This window comes from Lichenostomus cassidix, chromosome 1Aa (assembly GCF_008360975.1).
Source record: "Lichenostomus cassidix isolate B80296 chromosome 1Aa, HeHo_3.0, whole genome shotgun sequence".
Lineage (NCBI taxonomy): Eukaryota > Metazoa > Chordata > Aves > Passeriformes > Meliphagidae > Lichenostomus > Lichenostomus cassidix.
This window is the reverse complement of record NC_139480.1, coordinates 49146478-49169131: the sequence shown is the minus strand read 5'-3', so window position 1 is coordinate 49169131 and position 22654 is coordinate 49146478. Positions and strand designations below refer to the sequence as shown.

Genomic DNA, 22654 nt, shown 5'->3' with positions numbered 1-22654 from the left:
TGCTTTCTTAGAAGGCTGCATTTTTGCCTTCCCTCTTTCATTTTACTTGCTATGAAGTAGAAATGCTTCAAAGTGGATTGTCATATTTTTAAAGGAGAGGGGAGAATTTTTCTGAACATTGAACCAATATTAAGTGGTCATCTGATGAAATGTCCTTGCTGGAGGTTGTGTTTGATTTCTGCAGAAGTGATGCCCAAGACTTGGCCCTTAATTTAATTGAGTTCAGCTTCTCTGGAAAACTCCCTGAGGGCCTTTAATTTATTAAAACCCTTTAAATGCAAATTTTCCCTGCTCTCCAGCTGCAAACTTTCAGTGCCTTGAAAATGGGGAAAAAAAGGTTGAAAATGAGTCACATAAAGGGGAATCAAGGACCTACAAATACTGGGAAAGAGAATGCAAAGAATGAATTGCATCTCTCCACACCCTCTCTCCCTTTTGCCATCTTTAAATAGTTTGGTGTTTGAGTGGTAGAAACAGGTGCAAGAGGAAAACCTGCATGTGTAATAGAAAGCTACACAAAATGTGTTTCAGATACACCACCTGCCTCTTTGTGTACCTCTCCCTCTCATTCCTTTCCACTGAGAGGGGGGTCCTAGCAGTCCAGTTTGGCTCTGTGTGTGTGATTCTGTTTAGATGTAGGGAATAATTAGCCTTTGTTGGATTATATGCTGTGTTTGAATGAGAGTCAGGTTTCCTAGACTAGGAAAAGTCCTGGAGTGCCCTAGATACTGCCCAAAAGTAAACTGTTTCCCATCACAAAGTCAAGTAGCTCAGGCAGGCACGGTACAGGCAACACAGTGAGATTAAATGGGCAATACGTGTTGGCCTTCTAGCTACTGCTGTTAGTGTTACAGATGCTAGGAGCTCACTGCCTCCAGTTCTGGAGGGTTTGAGGCAGCCATATCATTAAGAAATTAAAGGACTGAGATGCCACTGCATTGCAGCAGCCTGTGGGGAGCTGTGTTCATACCAAGCAGAATCTGCTCCTTTTTGATTTTAGGGCTGGCACTTTTCCTTTTGTGTATTTGCCAACAGCAGCACAGTAAGCATAGCTGTCAACAGCAACTGCCCTACTTTCTTATTATCCAAAGCCTAAATCTTTCCCAGCACATGTGCTCCGATGGATGTGATACACAACAGAAGAACCCCTGGCAGGTATCTCCATGATCAGTTCTAGTTCATAGCATAAGCAAAGGAATCCAGTGTGTTACTGAGATTTGGTTTGTTTACAATCTGATGGAATGTTGGAATTACAGACTTCTAATGCGTGTATCTATCATCTGAAACACTCTGGTGGTTACAGGCTGCTTTCAGGTATGTGAATATGCTGCTGGTTTGTTTCCATCTGCCAGAGCAGCTTCCAGAGGATGCACAGAGACCATCCACTGATCTCCCTGGCTCCGAGCCTCCTCTTAGGGACTGCTGAAGGTTAACTGAGCGGGACTGGCACTTGGTGGAACGAAGCCAGGAGGAGCTTGCAGCTCTCACTGGGAGGAAAGATGGGCTCAGCGAGCTGCGGTGCCTGGCACTGCTTGAAGCTGGAGGAATGCAGGGTGTTCAGCATCAACAGAGCCCCACTGCTGCTGGGAAGGCACTCCGGGGGGAGGTGGGGCTGGTTAGAGCTCGAGCCTCTCCTGCTGCAGCAGAGTTTGGTGAGTGGAAGTGATTCTGGACGAAATGGTTTTGTCAGAAGGACCCACAGTATAGAGTCAGTACTCTCTGTCTCTGACCTACTGTTGTGAAGGGGCTGAGTGTAATTATGGAACCTGGAAAAGTCAAGTAAACATCCCTCCTCATGCTGTCCCTTAGGATACATCAGGAAGACGCTGTCAGGCAGATCTGGGGGATGCTGAGTAGCGAGCTCAGTTATTACATTCTGACACAATGTTTCATTTCCTTTTTTGCTACAGAGTAGTTTTTCTTGTGACTTACAGCACACATTATCTTGGGTGCTGAGTGGAGAGATGGCACAAACTAATCAGAGGATTTATGTTTCACTTGCTGCAGTTCTGGGACCAAAGAGTAATAGAATGAAACAGGGCAATAGAATTAAGAGGATGTTGGACATGAAATCTGAAGGAAGGAGTGTAGAGCCCCTACAAAATAACTGGAGATAATGGACTCTTACAGATTTGGAACTGGCAGCAGTGAGCTCAGCATCAGTGTGATGGTTTGGTCTTCCACAGAGGTAGCTGTTAGAGGTGAAAAGAACGCCAAATAAAGTGGCCTTTAATAGTGTGCTTCCCCATCTTGTCAAACCTTGTCAAACCCTGAGCGTGCACACCAGCTCTCGTGACAATCCATCGCCTCGATGTTGTGGGTTCCTGAGATTGTATCGCACTCTTCCTCTGCTTCTTCCAGGGCTTCCTGTGAAGCCCTGCCTGTAACTCCGAGTGTCTTGATCTTCAAAGCTCTCCCTGGCGCTGAGCCTACCCTGGGAGCCACCTACGTCCCGCACATACTCCACTGCCACGGCTTATGCCCCTAGGACTGCTGAGAACTTCTGCCTGGAGCACCCTCTGTCTAAGCCTGGGGAGCATCCAGAAGTTAGGTTGCCTAGTGGTTTTTAATCCAGCTGAATTTAAATTGAATTCAGGCCCGACTCTTTCCCCGAGCATCCCGCCCTGCTCCCCGGGAAGCGCCGAGCCCGGGGGCCCGGGAGCTTCCGCGGCGTGTCCGAGCTCCTCCCCGCGCAGCCCCGCCCCGGGAGGCCCCGCCCGGCCCCGGGCTGGCGGCGGCGGCGTCGGTGGGAGCGGCCGCCCCGATGTCGGGTCCGCGGGGCGCCCTGCAAGCCTGGTGCCGCCGGCAGTGCGAGGGCTACCGCGGCGTGGAGATCCGCGACCTCAGCACCTCCTTCCGCGACGGACTGGCCTTCTGCGCCATCCTGCACCGCCACCGGCCCGACCTCCTGTGAGTGCAGGCCGCGCTTTGCTCGCCGCTCGGACGGGGCGCCGCGGGGCCCCGGCTGCCGCCCGCGGGCGCTGGTGGCACTAGGAGCGGGGGGCGCGGAGGGTTGGGGCGCGGGACCGCTGGGACACCCCTTTCTGGAGCAGCTGGGCTGCCTGTGCCGCTTAGCAGCGATCCCGGGGGGCTCACAGGGGGTTGTGTGGGATGGAGGTGCCGTGGGAAAAAGGCTCCAGGCTGGCTGGCAGGGAAGCTCCCTGAGCATGAACTTGGGGGGCTCAGAGAGCAGCTGTGCCTTCGTTGTGCTGATGTGCTGGTAGGAGACACGCTGAGGAAGATGCTGTCGAGAAATAGTTGGGTGCTGGGGATGAAGGATTCCATATTCCCAGGCAGTGCTCAAGGCCAGGGTGGATGGGGCTCTGAGCAACCTAGTGTAGTGGAAAGTGTCCCTGCCCATGGCAGCAGGGTTGGAACCAGATGACCTTTCAGGTCCCTTGCAAACCAAGCCATTCTCATTCTGTGTTTCAGCAAATGACCTTCTGACCTGGTCCTACGGACGTGTCAAGGTCAGGGTTAGAAGAAATCGTGTGATTTAAAGCTGGGGAGAGCATGGAGGTGGATTAGGTCTGTACACCCGAATGGGAGTGGTGTCTGCCAGAGAGGAGACATGGTATTGGCACCTGGGTGTGAGGGTGTTTTGCCTCAGTGAGTGCTGAGCTTTCACACTTCAAGAGGACCAGAGGCCTGCCCTGCACAAGGACATTCCCAGCTCCCAGAGGCAGCCACTCTGAAATGTGTAGAGGCCCAGGCCAGGTTGCTACTTCCATTTGCTTCTAGCTTGTTTCCTGTGGATGCCACACTGAAAGAAGCAGGAGGTGGCAAATGCCAGCAGGGGTATCGAGCCTCTCTAGCCTCCTCCAGCTGGGGTGTCTCTGAGGGGGGAATGTGAGTTTCAGGAGGCAGACAGTGAGTTTGGGATTGCTTGGGGGCACAGTGTCAGGCTGGAGAAACTGGCTGAGCCGCTGGGAGGAATCTGCCCCGACCTGCCGCTGTAACCCTGTGTGCCCCGGCGGTGCTGGGAATCCAGCTCCCATCTGCTCTAATCCTTGGGAGCCCTGGCAGGGCAGGTAAGCATTGCCCCACCTTGCTGTGCCTCTGGCGTGCATGCACTCCTTTGCCTCCTGGTAAAGTGGACAAGGTGATGAGTCCCCTGTCACGTTCTGCTCTGAGATTGCCCAAACTGACCAAATTCTCTTTCCTGAGCTGGCCCCAGAAGGCGTTTTGCTATGAGAGCAACCTCTGTCAGGCAGAGGGTTGGCTGTGACTCTACTGTGGAGCTGTGGTGTCCATGAGAGGGCGAAACAGGCCTGTGTCCTTACAAGCCAAAGCTGAAAAGGTAGGCTGGAAACCGAACTGCTGCCTGCTGTGTTTCAGGTGGTTGCCCCAAGCTCCCCAGCTTGGTGTTCTGGAATGACTGAGAGCCAAGACACAAGGTGTCTTTGCATCACTCTGAGGGAACTGTGTGGTTTTGTGCTCTGCAGCTCTTGGATGGTATGGCTCACCCTGATTAACTAGAATAGAGCATCTGAAAACGCTCCCAGTTGCAAGGCTGCTGGATGGGAAGAGGCAAATTAAGGGCAGGAACACTTGCAATTATTAATTTTTTTTTTTTAAATGGCACAGTAACTGGGAACTGAAAAGCAGAGATTCAGCAAAAGCTTACGATAAACACCACTAAAACCACCTGATGGTTTCCCATTAACCATATTTACCATCCCATTAAGCAGAGGCTGCTGCTCTTAAGTTGTCAGTGGGCTTAAATCTGCTCCTGGCAGATGTCCTAACTACATGCTTCACAGGTTCTCTGCACGAGCTGCATTGTAGAGACAAAGCCCAGGGCCTTACAAGGACATGGCCTGTTGTAGAAGGATTTTCAGACGGCCGTCAGGAGAGTAGCATCATTTCATCTGATTCCAGCTTCTTCAGCCTGTCCCGATTTGGAAGTGGGAAGATTGGATCAGAGGCAGTAAATCTCCTGACGGCACAGGAAAAGTGGTTGCCCTTCTTTTCTTCTAAAGTGCTTTCAGTCAGCGTGGTAATGGAACTTGGCAGGGATCTGCGAGTGCGTTTCTGACCCTGTGTGGTCTTCCTTTGTGCAGGGCTCTCCTGTCCCACAGGAGACAGCTGTGCTGCTCCTCGAAGGCTGGAGCTCCTCTGCACACAGCTGCTTCCCTGCTTCCTGCTGGCTTCCCCTGGGATCACAAAGGGGAGGAATGGGCACATCCAAAGGAGAGCTGAGCTGAAGCTCTTTTCTCTACCTGTGTGACGTCACTCCTCTGCCACTCTGATCCCCTGGGCAGTGCTGTGGTGGCTGTCAGCATGTCCTGGTTTTCTGACCCTGCCCAGATGCATCCCTGTGATGCTGCTCTGCTGTGAGGGGACACACTGAGGAAGAGGCTGTCGTGAAACCCATATGGGTGAGAGTGAGGACAGTTTTCCATATAATGTCTGATTTGAACACAATCACCTCAGGATAAGGCAAATGGCATTGGAGGGATGCTGCCCTGGAGAGCTTTGGAGCAGCTCCTGCAGAGATCTTGGAAACATTATAGGTTTGGGCTTTTTGAAAGAAATAGGCTGGAACTCCTCAGTGTCTACTGAATCCAGCTAAAGGTGTCTTGAAGTGACCACCAAAAATGAGGTGCATACCTGTAGGACCTGTGTGTTGAACCATGAGTTTGAAAATCCCTGACTCCACTGTTGTAGGCACTTCACTTGGCTTCATTGCCTCACTGTCCCAGTCAGGGAAATGGGAAACTTGGATTTAGCCTCTGTCTGCGCTGCTGGCTGTGTAATCTAGGGAAGAGACATTTAATCTCTTCTCTTCCCTTGTCAGTTAAGCTGGCAACATCCAGACCAACTTGACAGTGGACTGTGGGGATTAATGAGTTTGTTTTCTCAGTGCTCTAGAAATCTGAAGCATTAAATTAGTGTTTACAAGGCATTTGCTGCAGCTTAGTGAAGCAAAGAGCATCTTTCAGCGTCCCAAGCTGTACAGCCTCCCTGGAGCTCAGGGAAGGACCTTGGCATTCAGGGGTGAGAAGAATAAAGGAGTATGACACATGCCTTTTGAGTGCTGAGAGAGATGGAGGCTTGAGGAAAACAGGGGATGAGAGCTGGTTTAGAAACGCTGTTTTGTGTCCCCAGAGCCGTGGGTTCGGTTACAGGCAGGATCACAAATCTTGTTTGTTCCTTCCCATGTACTGCCTGCATTTCCCTGACAAGACCTGGAAAGCTGAATGGCTTATTATGTGGCACTGCCGTTAAAGTGCTCATGATTTATATTTGAGGAATCCAGGAATTTGCTCTGGTTTTAGCTGTACGGCACACCCTTCCCCCTTCCCTGGATCTGCTGTGCTCCCTGGCAGTTGCCCTAAACCCTGGAGTGCTTAGTGGCTCCGCATGTATCTAATTAGGTAAGTGCTTGGGATGTTATTTGCATAGAAATACTACTCCAGGATATGGTACAACGCTGGGGTTTGCTGAGTCAAGACAGTTGTTCAGCTGGGATAGCCAGAGTCTTGCCTGTTCTTACATCCCATCCCTCAGATGTTGTCAGGAGAGGAGTCTGAGCAGGGCTGGATGAAGGACTGCTGAGATCAGGGCAAGGAAATAATGTGACATGCAGCCACACATCACAGAACTGTGAGATGGCAAGTTCTGGGCTCCCTGAACAGGAGATGGTTTACAGAGTGGAAAGGGGTGTGTCTGGAGTGACTTTTCCCCACGCCTGAGAGGCCATGCTCCTTGCACATGGGCACCTGGAACGTGCCTGGAGTCACAGGAATGCCACGTGACCAAATGGCATATGGGAGTGCTCGTGTCAGGAGTGATGCAGGTCAGTGTGGTCCTGCTTGGCTTGTTCAGAGAGGAAGCTGGAAAATGCAGTGGAGTGGAACTGAATAAACTGATCCCTGGGGCCTTGTACTGATGGACTTCAATGTCTCGGGTAAAGCTGAGAGTCTGCAATTCTGCATTAGTGGAAAGATTCTATTCCCTTGCTGCTTGGTAACCCTTCATTGCCTCTTGAGCTTCACGTCCTCTCTGCTGGCATCTGCTTTCCCTGATGGAGTTGCCTTGGTTTACTGAAACAGCTTTTGTTTGCTGGGGCTGAGCGGACTGAACATGATGTTTTATCTGTCAGAAAATACTCTTCCAGCCCAGCCCACCAAGGAGTCTTCAAGCTTCCAGCTACACCACTCCCATATCCTGAAAGTGAAGGCATTCAAAATGAAGGTCATGAATGTTTAGAGAGCAGTTGATATATAACTTTGCAGTCATGGCTTCTCCTGTGTTCCAAGTTGGCATTTACTTTAAAAGGAAAAAAAATCCTGCAAGGTTAAACGACTTCTCTAGATAAAAACAAAACAAAAACTTAGGGAAAAAACATTTCCCTGTGGAGACTAGTTATAATTACAAAAATGGCAGTGGTTTTGACATCAAAGCAAAGGCTGCAGCTGAAGCCTTTGCTCACCAGCATGTAGAGAAGAAAAAGCGGTGTTTTGAGCAGTCTGAGCTCTGTACTTGTATTCACGTGAGCTTTCAGGAGGGTGACAGAGCTGAACATCCAGGCCACCTTTCTCCATGTCTGCTGCAGTGAGAAGCTGCAGCTTCGGATGTCTGTGAGGAAATGGCACCAACAGCCTCTTGCTTTTGAACAGAGGAAGTGTAATTTTGTGGAGGTGAAGGCAGCTGGGAAAATCTTCCTGAGCTCATCACGGACTTCCTCTGCAGCTTTGGGAAGGCTGCATGAGGGACTTCGAGAAAGGGCTGGCTGCCCTGCTGTGTGGCACTGGGATGGGTTGTGTCAGTGTAACAGGAAAAGGTAATAAAATCCAAAGGGGGATGGAGGAAGAAGGTTCCTGTAGCCCCTCTCCACAGGTGTGTGGCTGAGGATTCACCATCTCACCCAGTTCCTGCACACCACCATGGGAGTGGGGGATGCATTCCCCCCTCTAATCTGAATTGTCCTTCTTTGTCAGTCTCCCAAACTTTGGCACCTCTCTGTGGTGCATTGGGGTGGCTTGCTTGACCCTGGACCTTTCTGGACTCCGTGCTCCCCTGTGAATCCAGCTAGCAGGCAGACCAAGCTGCTGCATGAGGGTTTTTTTGTAACAGAGCTGAGTTCCTTGGCCGGAAGGGGCTGTAAGCAGTGCAGCGTGATGCTGTTTTCACACATACCCACGCACATATGCAAAAGCCATAACTAACTCCTTCCTGGGTTTCTCCCCCTCTGCTGAAAGCCTGCAGAATGCTTTAACTTTCTGCTCTCTGCTGCCCTGGTGAAGGCAGCTAATCAGTCCCTACGGCCAGGTTGAACCCCCAGAGGGCTCCAGGGAAACGAGTGAAATGGGTTGGAACAAATGAATCCCTTGGGTTGGAGACTGCTGGGGTTCCTCTCTGTGCCCTGAGCACCTTGCATTCAGCTCCAAAGGCTGCAGCTAAGGATGGTTTGTTGTGCACTGTGAATGTTTGGCACAAAGCAAGGACGGAAGTACAGTTTAAGATCTTCTGTTTCACCCCAAATTCTTTGAAGTGGTGCAGAGAGGTTTGTCTAAGGACCCTCATAGAGCCACTTGAGCTGTATCTGTCCCTTCTTTCTCTTGAGTTGAGGGATCTGTATCCTCATCCTGCACTCTTGTGCCAGTGGCCTTAGAAAGGCAAGTTTGGGGTGCTGTTGTGCACTCTTTGGTGCAGCAATGTGTGGTGCTAATTGAAACATGGCCCTGGTATTTCTGCAGCTTTTAATCTTAAGGACAGAAGCAGGTCACAAGAGACAAGAATGACATTCTAGTTTCCTTGTCACCACCCATTTGGGACTTGCTTTCTTCTTTTAATTGCAATTTCCCTTTTGATTTCCTTGTCCCGTTACAACCTGAAATCTGCTTTGCCAAGGTTTTGTTTATCTAAGGTCTTATGTGTTGATTTTTTGTAAGGTTGACTGTCCTGGGAATCTGATTGTGATGACATAGGGGCGTTTTCCTCTGCACCTCATGTGGCTATTTTGTGCTTTCTCATTTCAGAGACTTTGATTCTCTCTCCAAGGATGATGTCTATGAGAATAATCGCTTGGTAAGTCCCCATTCTGCTGTGCACAGAAGGAAGAAGTGATGTGAGAATGACTTGATGGAGGTCATGTAGTGTGGGAGGAATTTGTGACAGTGCTGACGGTGTAAGAAAAATCTGTGTTTGTAAGAAACAAGCAGCAGCTTCTCTGGAAACAAGGGAATCTGAAACATGAGCTTCCAGCCTGGTTATCCTAATAGTTGCCAAGACAACATCTCAGGTGAAGATTTAAATGGTGCAACATCTTCTTGACCTCAGTTTTTCCAGATTTGCGGGCAATGGAAGCAGGAAGCTAGTTTTACTTCAGGCATAAGCAGAGAGAAAAGTCATGCTAGACCCTGGTCTGCAATGTTCCCTTCCTGCTTGGGACAGCTGGAGCCAGTAGCAGAAGCAGGCAGTGGGGAATCCCAGAGGCTAATTGTAGGACAAAGCAGCAATAGCCCTGTTTTTTTTTTAAATGAGGAAAGACCTTATTGCTGCAGGCTCCATCTGATAGTCTGTGGAAAGGCACGGCAAGCACCATGTCTGGAAGCCTCTGTCCATCAGGGATGCCATAGGCCCACTCTTTAACCTTCCCTGGAGTCCTTCCAATCTGATATTGCTGTTATTTTTCATAAAGCATCAGTTTTCTTCCCTTAATGCACCTCTGCTGTTCCTGCAGGCCTTCGAATTGGCAGAGCGGGAGCTGGGCATCCCAGCCCTGCTAGATCCCAATGATATGGTCTCCATGAAAGTCCCTGACTGCCTCAGCATCATGACTTATGTGTCTCAGTACTACAACCATTTCAACAACCCCAGCCAAGGTGAGTGTCCTCCCACCCTTCTGACTTCCAGTTTGAGTACAGGCAACCCAGCATCACCTTGTGCTTCCTCCTTCCTGTGGCAGCTGGGAGCTGTGTGTGTTTGTGAGGAAGGGGACAGGAGCAGGTAGTAGCTGCCTCTCCTGCATCTTGCTGGTGCCCCTGAGGAAGGCTTGGAAGAGAGAGTGCATTAGGGTGAGGTTTCACAAGAGGTGGGGAATGATGTAACAGCTCAGACTGTGGAAAAAGGAACGCCTTTCTCCTCCCTCTGCGCTGCATTCCTGCCAACACGGGTTGGGCCACCACCCCTGGTGCTCATCAGACCCTCTGAGATCTGCTCTAACCCACTAAAATAGGAGAAAGCTAGATAGGAGCCCACCTACCACAGCTAATTTTTATCACATAGGTACATAAAATGGCTGGAGGATAGAGGGAGTGTATCCAGGGTGGAGTGTTCCAAATCAGCTCATCTGTCCCTACTACTGCAACCTGAACTGGGTACTCTGAGTCTGCTCTTCCAGGGCATCATTTGGCTGGGCAGAGATGAGGGCTCCAGGTCTCCTCTGTCCCACTCTGTAGCCACAACATCAGATAAATCTCTTCCACTTGTATATGCTTCTCCAGGGATGCTGGTCTCCCAGCCAAGGAATCCTGCTGGGGGCTGGTGTGTGAGTTCCAGCCCTGACAGCAAGAGATGCTTCACAGACCTGCTGACAGCCTGGAAGCCTTGGGGCCCCGTGGGTCACAACAATACATCAGCAGCTGCCTCAGCTGCCCTGGGCTTTGAGCGTTGCTTAGGGAGTCAATTACAAGGAAGCCAAGTAGCATTTGATGAGTAAATAAAATCACAGTGGGAGGCTGGTATCCCTGGGCCACAGAAGGGGATCCACAGCAGGCCAGGCTCTCTGGCAGCCTCACAGCTGACCCATTATTAGATTGTATTTGTCTCTTCCATCTAAAATAAGCACTGAAGTGTTGGGAGCGGCAGGTCTCATCCTATGTCACAAGGCTGGATGATTTTATTTTTTTTCCCCTCCCCTTCCCGCACATGGGTGGTGTGAGTCACCACCATGCCTGATCCTCCTTCCCTCCTGCCTCCAGCCAGCGTCCCTCCGCCTATGAAGCGCCCAACTGCTGCCTCCTCACCTCCTCTGCTGTCCCACAAGACGCCCGTGGCTGCAGTTGAGAGTCCTTCAGCACCACAGGTACCCAATTTCTTGATTCAAAGCCAGCCTGAGGCAATGGTACCCCCTGCACTGGGGGTGAGGAGATGGGAAAAAGCCTGTCACAGAGACAGGGGTTTGACTGTGTATTTTGGGAGTGAGTGGTGTTTGGGATTGTGGCACCTTGTGGGATCCAGCTGAGAGAGTGATTTCTCTCTGTGAGTCTGTGAACTGCAGTTTGTCCATGGCAGGAAAGAGGTTGGGCAGATTGGTGCTGTATGGTTCCTTGAACCACCCAGGGTACAAACACTCTCCTTCCTGTGTAGAGATAACCCTGTAGATGAGGAAAGAGCAGGAATGTGGAACTAGAGGGGCAGAAAAGATGGCTTTAATTGCAGGTTTTAGCAGTTGTCTGGGATGGGACCTTTTCAATGTCTTGCAGGACCCTGGTGCATGGGGTATAGATTAGTCCCTACCACAGCCCTTCAGCTGTTGATAGGGGCAAGGCAACTTTTGGAGTGGCCCCTTCTAATTTAGGAAGAGGCAGCCTGCCTGTGCCTGTGCTCATGGACAGCTGTTCTGTGCATTGTCAGCCCCTGAGGTCAGCCCCTGAGCTGTGCCACGAGCCCTCAGCGACAGGCCTTGCACAGGGAGCAGCTGCTGTGGAGAATCCCTGGTGTGGGGAGCAGCTCGTGGCCCCCACCCTGAGCTGCCTGTGCCTTGTGTCCCAGGATGATGTCCCCTCAGAGGTGTCCCAGCGCAGCACGCTCAGCAGCACCTGCGCCGCCTGCCAGCAGCACGTCCACCTGGTGCAGCGCTACCTGGCCGAGGGCAAGCTCTACCACCGCCAGTGCTTCAGGTATGTCCTGGCCACGCCTGCTGGGCTGGCCTCTCTCCTCGGCAGACTGGGGGTCTGTGGCCAGCTGCACCCCAGCTTTGTGTGTCTGCGTCCCTGGCCAACATGGAACATGAACATGTGCCTGAAATGAGAGTGAAGATGTTCCCTTTGCCTGCCAGCCCCCTGTCCCAGAGGTCTGACTAGCCCTTGTGTCCCTGTGTTCCATTCCTACCACACTCCCTGTCTCCCTTGCTGGCTGGTGCTTTTCCACTTCTCTTACTTGGGATCTCAGCCTCTTGAGCTTCTCCCACCTCCATAAGCAAGGATGCTACCACTGCCTACCCAGGACCACCCCCTGCTTCACCTTCCAACGAGGTCTAAGCCATGACATCATCCTACAGACCTCCTTCCACCTACACTCCACATCCTTAACTGGATATACAGGCTTCCATGCAGTCTGGGTGGTGCTGAGCTCTCAGGGAGTGTGTGGAAAGCTGCAGACTCTGTGACAAACTGAGAAATGAGGGTTTACACGTCAGCAGCTCTCTGGTTACTCCCTGAGTGCAGGTCCTTACCTGCAGCACCTGTGTAATCATTTCACTTTGCTTTCCCTGCTCTGATAATGAAGGAATAAGATCTCTCCCATGGGCCACAGGACAAGAGTTGGCCTCTGAGGACAGAAACATTGAGCCACTGGGAAGATACAGGAGGCTTTATTCACCTGCCTAAGCCTGTTGGGGATGTGCCATAGAAACAGCTTTGCAGGAGGGGAGCTGATGGGGCCCATAAGGCTTCCCATCTTCAGCTGGGGCCAAAGCAGGAGTTTAGGGGTGCAGGTTCAGCATTCCCCCTGTCCTCATGGGCCAGGAATAGGAGAGGTGCCATATCTGCAGTGGCACAGCTCATGGCCCTTCAGACTGAGCAGGGAGATCCTGTAATTTTATCCCAAATGTTTTGCCTCCTTATTATTTTCTTGGGTTTTTTCTGTTTTGTTTATTTTTTTTCCTGTGCTGATTTATGGACGGTGTTTGGTCAGAAATGTCCTGTGCCAGCGATTCCCATGGGCTGATGGAGATTAACCAAAAGCAAACTGCTTTCTCCCTTTGTCCGAGCTTCCCACCTCTTCATTTCATCATACCCCTCCTCTCTGGAGTCCCCACGTCCTCACACTTCTGCTCTCCATTTTGAAGGAAATCCCAGTAAACTGGATGCCCAGAGCAGAATTCCCTGCCAAAAATATCTGCTGGCAGCGTAGGGCAGCCAGCTGCTGCAAGCAGCAGGCATTCAGACAAGAAGGAACAAGCTTGGTTTTCATGGTAATGCTTGATCAGCCCTTGCCCTTGGCTGTCTTTCATGTAGGCTATCCACCTCCCTTCCCGGGTGGAGAAGGACTGACTTGGTTGTCAGTGCTTTGTATCATGCTTGCCCCTGGGGGGCTTCATTAGGAAGCAGTCAGAGGCTCAGTGGGGGAAGAGTGGATGATCCAAGGAGATGTGGCAGACAGTGAAGGACAGGGAAGCTATCAGCCCAATTCCAACAGGCAAGGCAGAGTTTAAAAATGGCCCTACTGCATAATTCCTTTGTCCTTCCAGCCAAATGCTTTGGCCCAGCTGGGTGCCATGGTCAGCATTAGTGAGGCTGAACACGAGACCAGGCCAGGCTTACGTGCTTCTTTTGCTTAATACTCTGGAAGCTTCCAATGTAGTAATTTCCCAAGTTGGAATTGATGTAATTTTATTTAATAATCAGAGTTGGAGGAAGTAGTGTGTCACAGTTCTTCAACCTGCCTGGACCCTTGGGCCCCACAAGGCAGCCCATAGCCTCCCTGTGTCAGTCCTGCACCAGTTGCTCCCTAATTCCAGTTGATATTTGCTGTTTCATGACTGTGAATCGTTGATCTCTCTCCCCATTCCGAGTCTGGGAACCACACCATATCCCAATACCAACTGTCATCTTTCCCCATCTATTAAATCCCTCCTGAAACAAAGGAAGAACCCAAATGCACGTAGTATTTGAGCTGTGAACTTGCCATGGGTTTCTACAGTCTCTACATCTTTCCTTTCCCAAATGCCTTCTCCAAGATCACTCTAGGATTTAGTGGCAGGGATGGGAACTAACTCCATGTCCCTGCAAGGTGTGTTGCCTTCCATGAAGGGCAGGATGGCATCCCCCATCTCATGGGGCTCTCTCTTCTCGTTGGCAGGTGTAAGGAATGCTCCAGCACGCTGCTCCCAGGGTCATACAAGCCTGGCTCAGAGGCAGGGACTTTTGTCTGCACGCAGCATCGTGGTAAACTGGCCATGAGCGGCAAGGCAGAGAGGAGACCCAGCCCAGACCGACAGTCACCAGAACTAAGGACTGAGACTGGGGCTGCCAGCATGGGAGAGGATGTCCCCCCTGCAGGAGCAGAGGTGGGGAAGGATGATGGCAACTCCCAGGAGAGCATGGCAGAGACCCCTACGCCTGCAGAGGGCCTCCCTGGTCCGGCAGAGAAGGACAGCACAGCCAACAAAGCACAGACAGTGATGCCCTCTGCTCACACAGGCAGTGGGGCAGCTGTCTCCCAAACTCCCCCCAGGCCTCCAATCCCCAGCAAGCCCGCAGGGCTCACCCAGGACAAAGCCAGCTCGCTGGATGGACGACACAGAGACTCACGTCCCACCCCTGCCCCAAGGAAGGCCACTGATGCATCTGCTCTCTCCCCTCCAGTGTCCCACCCTGTCCCCCGGCCCAGGTCCACTCTGCAGGGTGAGGGCAGCGAATGTGGGCCCAGCATGGTGAATGGTAAGAGGGCACTGTGGTGGCAGGGCTTACCCTCCATATCCTCAGAGGTGGTTTGCTACAGGTTGGATGAGTTCCCTTTCTTCTCCACAGACTGACACTCTTCCACCTCTGAATAAATCTTGGGCTCAGGCACCAAGCCTTTGATTGCCAGCAATTGCCAGCCATCCTCATAGCAAGGAGAACAGTACTAGTTTTCCTGCCTGTCTTCTCCCTTATATTGCTCCAAAGCTCTCCAAAGGTTGCTGCCAGTGTGGAGGGAAGATGGTGGAGCTAGAGGGAGTTTGCAGGTGTGGGGACAGAGGGGCATGTCAGTTCTTCAGGTGCAGCTCCCAGGGTGAAATGGGAGAAAAAGGCAAAGGGGATGTCTGGGGCTAGCTGGCTGCATCAACTGGGGGAGGAATGCCATGAGGTCTTCAGGAAGTGGGAACAGCCTCCTTCATGTGGGAAGATATTTAAGAGGTACCTCATGTTGATTTAACCTCTTTCTTCATGTCGTTTTGGTGTTGTGACAGTCTGAACCTGTGTCTTCTAGGTCGGGTACCTGATCCCAGCCCCCCTGTCCCAAAACCTCGAGGGAGGCCCTGCTCCTCTGATCGGTACGTCCCTGTGCTTGCAGATCACCTGAAAACTCCACAGCAAGGTGGGGCTATGGAGATGGCACAGCTGTGGTCTTCTCTCCCACCTCTATCAGCTCCTTCTCTTAGGAGGATGTAGGCTTTGACCAGGTCCCTTTTCTAAGAGGTACTAGCTGAGCTTGGTCAGGCTGAAAGTGTTCATCCATACTTCCCAGAGTGTTTGTCTCTTAGGGTTTTAAAGAGTTTGAGAGCTTCAGAAAATGTTTCTGTGGCACATGTAGATTGCCAAATGCCTTCTGAAATGGCCCTGCTTGTGGGTGCTGAGAAGGGGACACTTGTCTGCCTTGTGGAGGGTTTGTGCTGGGAAAGGTGTCAGGGAGGGAAGACCAGCTATGCGCATAAAGCTCAGCCTTTACCACTGCTTAGCAGACTGAGGCTGTAATATTCAGACACCAAAGCACTGGGCCCAGCAGGCAAGTCAGGCAGGCTGTGCTTCCCTTAGGCCCATAGGTTTGCCCACAGAGAGTGAGACACTGTGTCTGGGGAAGCCTAGGGCCATCCTTGGATGAGAAAGCTGCTTCTGCATGGGAGACATCCTGCTGCATCCGTCCTTTTCTCCAGGGGATAAGTCCCTCTCCAGTGCCTTGCCACCCCAGCTTGTCTCTGCCACCTCAATTTCTCCTTCTCTTCTACCAGTGGTGGAACTGCTGCAAGAGCCAAGGACCCACCATGGATGGCCTTAGTGCAAGCAGAGCCCAAGAAGAAGCCAGCTCCCCCTCCTCCCCCAGGAAACAGCCATGAGACTCCGAGTAGGACTTCAGAGGAGGAGGATGGGGAGGAGGTGGGGAAAACCAGGAGTGAAGAGAGTAAGTCTGATGCCACAGAGCCCAAACCATACAATCCCTTTGAGGAAGAAGACGAGGAGGAAGTAGAGAGTGCTGACACCCAAAAGAGCACACCTGAGCAGGAGCAGAATGAGACTGCTGCCAAGCCTCTCCACCCATGGTATGGCATCACTCCCACCAGCAGTCCAAAGGCAAAGAAGCGGCCAGCTCCACGAGCCCCCAATGCTTCCCCACTAGGTGAGCTTACTCCCACTCCTTTATCCCTCCTCTGCAGCCCCTGTGCATCCCCTTGCAGGTTCCCCCTTCCCAGGCACCTCTGCATCACCCTGGCAGGCCAGGCCTTTATGCAGAGATGGTTGCATTAGCTTGCATTAGCCATATCCTCTCTACCCACTGGAGTAGAGCATTTTGCAGGCAAGATTTTGCTCTGACCCCTGTCTCCAGTGTATGCCATCCTCCCCTTCTCTCCTGGCTGTCCCTTCATTCCTCCCTGAGCTCTCCCTTTGCTTTGCAGCCAACCATCCCATCTCCAGGCTGTCACACTCTGAGCCATCATCCTCCACGCCGTCTCCAGCCCTCAGCCTCGAGAGCATCAACTCTGAGAGTTCAGCCAAGGTGCTGGGAGACACCGATGAGGCCTCAGTGCCCAAAAGCTCCTCTGAGCCCACTGTGCACATGCCAACAGCCGCCAAGACTTCCAGCACTGATGTGCCCCTGGTCAGCGTCTCCTCCAGTGAAAGCCCTGCTGTCCCAGCCAGTCTCTCCACCAACTCCTCCTTCTCCTCCTCCAGCGAGCTGGCCAGCTTCAGTGGGGAGACACAGCCCAGCACCCTGCACACCAGCAGGAGCATCTCCACTGGCAGCCTAAAGACCAGCTCCAGCAGGCTGCCCCCCAAGCCTCCTGCTGGGGCTAGCCCTACACCCATCCTCTTGGCTTCAGATGGGGGTGCTGGGAGCCCCAAGACATCTTCCTCACCCAAACCACAGCTGAAGGTGAGATGATGACCTTCCTCCCATCTGGATCACAGGGCTTTTCTGCCCCATCTGTCACTCAGTCACAGGGGAATTGTGAGTCCAGGCTTGCCCCTTTGGTGGGTTTGATGTGTGATCCCTGAAAGCAAGGTTCAGGCCTATGTTAAATGGTGCTCTGCTTGTACTCTGCCTACCCCATGTGCTAGAGAAGAGGCAGGATGTCATATAGGCTGAACAAATAGGGAATGGTGAAACAAAATATTTCAGCATGGTTATGACAAAGAAGCTCTGCAACTGATGCCAAATAGGAGCACAGCTGTTTTTTTGACTAGGTGCTTGTGGAGTTGAGTGCTGTGTTCCTCCTTTAGGAGGCTGTGGGGCAGGACAAACCCTAGGGCTGCCCTGTCTGCTCATTCCCAGCTGGTGGGATCCCTTCCCTTCCCTGCATGTTCATGTATCTGCTTTTGTCCATCCTCTCCAGTCTTCCTGCAAAGAAAACCCCTTCAATCGGAAGCCATCTCCTGCTGCCTCCCCCTCGGCAAAGAAACCTCCCAAGGGCTCCAAGCCTGTGCGTCCTCCTGCACCAGGCCACGGCTTCCCACTCATCAAACGCAAGGTAAAAGGGCCCTCGGGAGCAAGGAGGGAAAAGCCAGCTCTGTGCTATCCCCCTGGGCTGTAGCAGTCTGCAGGCACCCTACTGATGCATGTGTGGGCAGAGATTGCAGCAGGTGGCTGTGGCTGGGGAGGAGGGTGTGTAGACTACACCCTGTTCATGAAAACACCGTGGTCTTCCTTTGCTCCAGAGTGGGGTGGGGATTTCAGATCCATACTTAGATGGAATATTCTGGTGTCCCCCTGTCCTTGCTAGTGTTGACCAGCCTTTGGGTTACCCCTGGAAACTGGAGCCTGGTGCTAATGGAAGTCTCTGATTTATGGCTTGGCAGGTGCAGACAGATCAGTACATCCCTGAGGAAGACATCTATGGGGAGATGGATGCCATTGAGCATCAGCTGGATGAGCTGGAGCACCGTGGGGTGGCCTTGGAGGAAAAACTTCGCAGTGCTGAGAATGGTAAGCTGGATAGGCTGTCTGTGGGTGTGGGGCAGGAGAGACCCTAGGGCTGCCCTCTCTCCAGCCAAAGAGATAGAAACAATGACTTCCTCCCTGCAGATGCTGGGGTTGGAAGAGCACAAGAAGCTGTTATGGTCTCCAAGATTGGTCACAACCATACCCTGAACAGGGAGATGTCCCTAGAATGGAAATAGGTGGCAGAAGAGATAGGGTATCTCTGGAACTCAGAAATAGGCTGAGGTTGGGTTAGCTGTAACCCAGTGCCCCTCCCCTAGCTTGGCAGAGCCCAGCCTGCTGCAGGGTGATGGGATCCACCAGGGCTGGGAATGGCTCTGAATTGTCCCTTTGCTTGGCAGACAACCCTGAGGACAGCCTGCTTGTGGACTGGTTCAAACTCATCCATGAGAAGCACATGCTGGTGCGCCATGAGTCAGAGCTCATCTACATGTAAGTGTGTGCAGGCGTGTGGAGAGGCACTGACACTCTCTTGGAGAAGCCTTTCTCAGCCCTCCTGAAATGGTGCTTCCAGGGGGGATCCTGACAGGGCCTCCCTGCCTAGAAAAGGGAGGGAGTAAGGGCAAGCAGACAAATCTGTCCAGATACACTCAGAACTGACCCATAGCATGTCACCAGAGCCTCTGCAGCATCTCCTGCTGGAAGGCCTTGAGCAGCCAGGGCTGGTCCTTACTGGGCCTTGGCTCCCTGGCTATACAGGACAAGATCAGCATCTTAATGGTTCTTTCCAAGTTCAACCTGTACTTTGGGATGATGTTCTGCCTCTCTGGAGCCTTGCAGTGCTTCCCAACAGTTCCCCCTTCCTTTGCAGCTTCAAGCAGCAGAACCTGGAGCAGAGGCAGTCAGACGTGGAGTATGAACTGCGGTGCCTCCTCAACAAGCCAGGTAAAGCACTGCTCTGGGTGTGCTTACCCCTTTTTTCATAGAATATCCTGAGTCAGAAGGGACCCACAAGGATCATTTTTCTCCTGGACATCATCTCCCCTCTCTGTAGGTGGGCCTCAGGTGAAGAGAGGCAGATCTGTAGGGATGCCAGTGCAAGCAGCTGGCTCTTAGAGGCTCTGTCCCATCTCAATGCATGTCCCAGCCTTGTGCAGGGATGTGCTCCTTTTGTCCCCGTGGAATGCCACATGCAGGGCTCTGTCCCCACAGCACTGCTAGCCCAACCAGCCCTTCAGCATGGCAGGGTAGAAGGGATTGTGCTGGAGATCCTTCAGCCATGTAATTGCCTGTCCTTCTTTGGGGTTTGCCTGGGTAGAGAAGGACTGGACCGATGAGGACCGAGGGAGGGAGAAGGTGCTGATGCAGGAGCTGGTGACCATCATTGAGCAGAGGAATGCCATTGTGAACTGCCTGGATGAGGACCGGCAGAGGTGAGTGAGGAGTGGGGTGGGCTGGGGGAGAAAGGAAAAGCATAGCCTGTCTGACTCAGTGTCTCATGAGTGCCTTGTGGGGGTGTCCTAAGATGTCCGTGTTGCTGATGTCTTTCCCAATCTTCCCAATCCTTGTCTCTTTGAATGCTTTGTGTGGGAAAGACAGGACAGCACGTGCAGCATGTGGGATTTATCCTGCTGGTGGCAAATGTTCACAAGACAGTGATGGATCTGCCCCTCTGTGGCTCCTAAGTAGGAGGCTCTCTAGCCTTTAACAATACACCAGCTGTTTTCAGGGCTGAATTCCTGACCTCTTTCCCATTCTTTCTTTCAGAGAAGAGGAGGAGGATAAAATGTTGGAAGCCATGATTAAAAGGAAAGGTAAGAAATAAATGGGAAGCTTTTTGGAGTGATGTTTTCACTGCTGACCCCAGTAAGGAGCAGCATGAGCCATTACTGGAATTGTGTGCAGGAGAGGTTGAATCTATTTATTCTGTGTAGACTGGGGAGACTTTCCTGTAGGGCCTATAAAGTTAGAGGCACAGTTGTGCTGCACACCCCTGTTATCAGAAAAATTGTGCATACAGTGGAGGGCTTTGACTCATGGCTCTCACCCTTGCCTGTTTTCATGAGTGTGTCTGTAAAACTACTGACATCCCACAGTAACAACCTCCCTTTGCAACCCCAGAATTTCACAAGGAGACGGAGACCGAGAACAAGAAGAAGGGCAAATTCAAGCCCATGAAGGTGCTTAAGCTGCTGGGCAACAAGCATGACTCAAAGAGCAAGTCACACAAGGAGAAAAGCTAGAGATGGGGAACACCAGCAGTGGGAGGGAACCCTGATTCGCCTCTCCCTGGCCCTGGCTCGCCTCTCCCCCTGCTCCCTCCCCAGGCACCGGAGCTGCTGCTTCAGGGAGATGCCAGCCCTGAGCCCAGAGTGGGTGAGAATGACCAAAGCCCTCCCCTTCCCGAGGCTGTGGGGGAGCATGACTGTCCCCTCCGTGAAGCCTTGTTAACAAGGCGGGGAGAAGATGGATTTGCTTTCCAGATATGTTACCCCATTGTGTGCTCTTGACATTAACTGAGAACAAGCGAAGGAGTTTCGTGTTTGTGGGAAAACTTGCACTAACTGCACCCTGTCCCTTCTCCCGCTCTAACTGTGACAGTTCCACGTGCCTCTGACTTCTGCCAGGAGGGGACTGGGTCACCCTGTCCCTCCCTGCCTGCCCGCTCTTGTCCCTTTTCTGTCCCATTTTTAACTTCAGGAGAAAGCTGCCATTAGAATCAGGATTCTTTGGGTTTTACGGGCCTAAACTAAAAGGTTAAGAAAATACTCCTGCATCACAAGGCTCTAGAGCCATAGCCAAAAAAACAGCTGGTGCCCTATTTATTTTGAGCTGTCCCCTCCCTCAAGCACCAGGGCAGGGTGGGCTCTGTCACAAGGCTGAGAGGACCCAAGGGGACGGCGTACAGCTGCTAGGACGTAGCTCACGTGCCCTACTCAGGAACCCCACTGCTGCTAAACACCGCTAATTCTGCTGCCTTCCTGGGGAGAGAGGAGCTGTTCCTTTCCCAGGCAAGGGCAGAAAAGCTCAAGGTTGACTCAGTGCCAGCAAGGGGCACTAAGCTTGTGTCCCTGCTCACCAGTGCCACCCTTAAATGGCAGGGGAGAGAGGCGCAGTCACAACTGACCTTTACCTAGCTTCATCTGCATATACTTTAAAAGTGTGCAGATGTGGCTGGTTATTTTTACACCTCCTTTACTAGATGAATTCAAACCCATCCTAAAACCTTAAACCCCTTATTTTATTTGTCGTGTGTGTGTGTACATCGGAGGAGGGAATGGGGGGGGTGGTGTTCTTCCAACCATCCCTTCTTCCTTCCATTTTTGTTTCCTGCCTTCTCTTCCAAGATGACGAATTATTTATTGAATTATTGGATCAGTCTGAATTAGAGTTTCATGGGTGTTTGGTTGGTCAGCTGTTCATCATGCCTTCTCATTAGCAAATTAGACATAACCAGCCCTGAGCCATCTGCTGCAGTCTCTTCTAAAAACCCAACAGGCTTTAGCCAAAATGCTCTCGGAGCAGTGCCTTGCAAGGTGGCTGGTGTAGCATTCTGGAGAGGGATCCTCATTTCCCAAAACCAGAGGGACCCGAGCCCCTCCTCAATCCCAGTGTGGCCCCCGTGGCTAGGAGTTGGCCAGCTCAGCCCTGTGCTGGTAATGCCATCTCACCCTTGCCATACTCAGCAGGCTGATGAGGAGCAGTGGTAGGGGAGGGGAGGTCCCAAAGCACAACTCTTCTCTAAGGAGAAACAAATCTGATTTAGAACCTGCTGTCACATCATCGTTGCCAAAGGCCATTGGGATCACTGCAGCCTGACACCCCTTGGCCCTGTGCCCAGTCAGAAGTTTGATTTGTAAATTATACTGTACTAACTCCATGACTTCCATTCACCTGAACAAAAATAAAAGAAACATTGGATTTAAAAAGTGATGGTGGGTTAGGTTTCTGATTCCTTTGTACACTCGTGCTGTCCCAGGGCCAGGGCACGCTGCCTGGCTTTGGGAAGTGGCTGAGTATTGCTAAGAAGCAGAAGATGGGATCTTAAGGAAATCAGAAACTGGACTTTATGCTGGGATTGGCACAGGAAAAGTGGGGCATCATGCTTCAGCCTCCTGGAGGAAAGAGCTGCAGCTATGTATGAGGTAAGCAAACAGCCATTTTCAGGCTCTGTGGGAAGCCAGTGGCTATTCTGCGTACCGTGAGAATTTTTGGAACCAAAAAATCACAGCAAGCCCACAGCAAAGAGCAGCAGGCACTGGGCTGAAATCCCCTGTCCCTGCTCAGCACAGCTGTGTTCCTGAGTCCCTGCCCAGTGGGGCTGCCACCAGAGGTATGCTGATGCTGCAGGTCACAGTCACAGTGACCTGCAGCAATGCCAGGGGCTCATGATTGTGCAATGCCACACAGCTGCATCTTCCTCCAGAGACATTCCTGGAGTCATGGGGACAGGAGTGAGCTAGTTACAGGTGTGGGTGACAGTGTGTGTTACCATCATGCTGTCACAAGAAATCTCCACCTCTGGGTAGATGGGAAGGAATGACATTTCCGTTTACAGGATGGATTGCTGTACTCTGAGACACTGCACAGGCAAAAGAAGGCTCTGCTTTGTCATGTTTTG

At 51.9% G+C, this 22654-nt stretch overlaps 1 protein-coding gene across 1 annotated transcript; it reads left to right on the top strand.

Moving 5' to 3' along the window:
• Positions 1–2700: 2700 nt before the first annotated feature.
• On the top strand, positions 2701–21962 carry MICALL1 (MICAL like 1). Its single transcript, XM_085048791.1, has 16 exons — positions 2701–2910; positions 8988–9036; positions 9692–9833; positions 10932–11035; positions 11725–11852; positions 14035–14615; positions 15148–15211; positions 15887–16272; positions 16550–17028; positions 17489–17623; positions 17952–18078; positions 18435–18525; positions 18905–18978; positions 19352–19466; positions 19801–19847; positions 20155–21962. Exons 1-16 carry the CDS (start codon positions 2765–2767, stop codon positions 20274–20276), a joined length of 2790 nt encoding a protein of 929 aa, XP_084904917.1. The 5' UTR covers positions 2701–2764; the 3' UTR covers positions 20277–21962.
• The last annotated feature ends 692 nt before the right edge of the window (positions 21963–22654 follow it).

What these genes read in the sequence shown, in the direction of transcription:
- MICALL1 (XM_085048791.1), top strand. Translation starts at nt 2,765, where the DNA reads ATGTCGGGTCCGCGGGGCGCCCTGCAAGCCTGGTGCCGCCGGCAGTGC. An exon ending in CACCCAAACCACAGCTGAAG is followed by an intron (nt 17,029 to 17,488) that starts GTGAGATGATGA and finishes CATCCTCTCCAG; the next exon opens with TCTTCCTGCAAAGAAAACCC. An exon ending in AGCCATGATTAAAAGGAAAG is followed by an intron (nt 19,848 to 20,154) that starts GTAAGAAATAAA and finishes TTGCAACCCCAG; the next exon opens with AATTTCACAAGGAGACGGAG.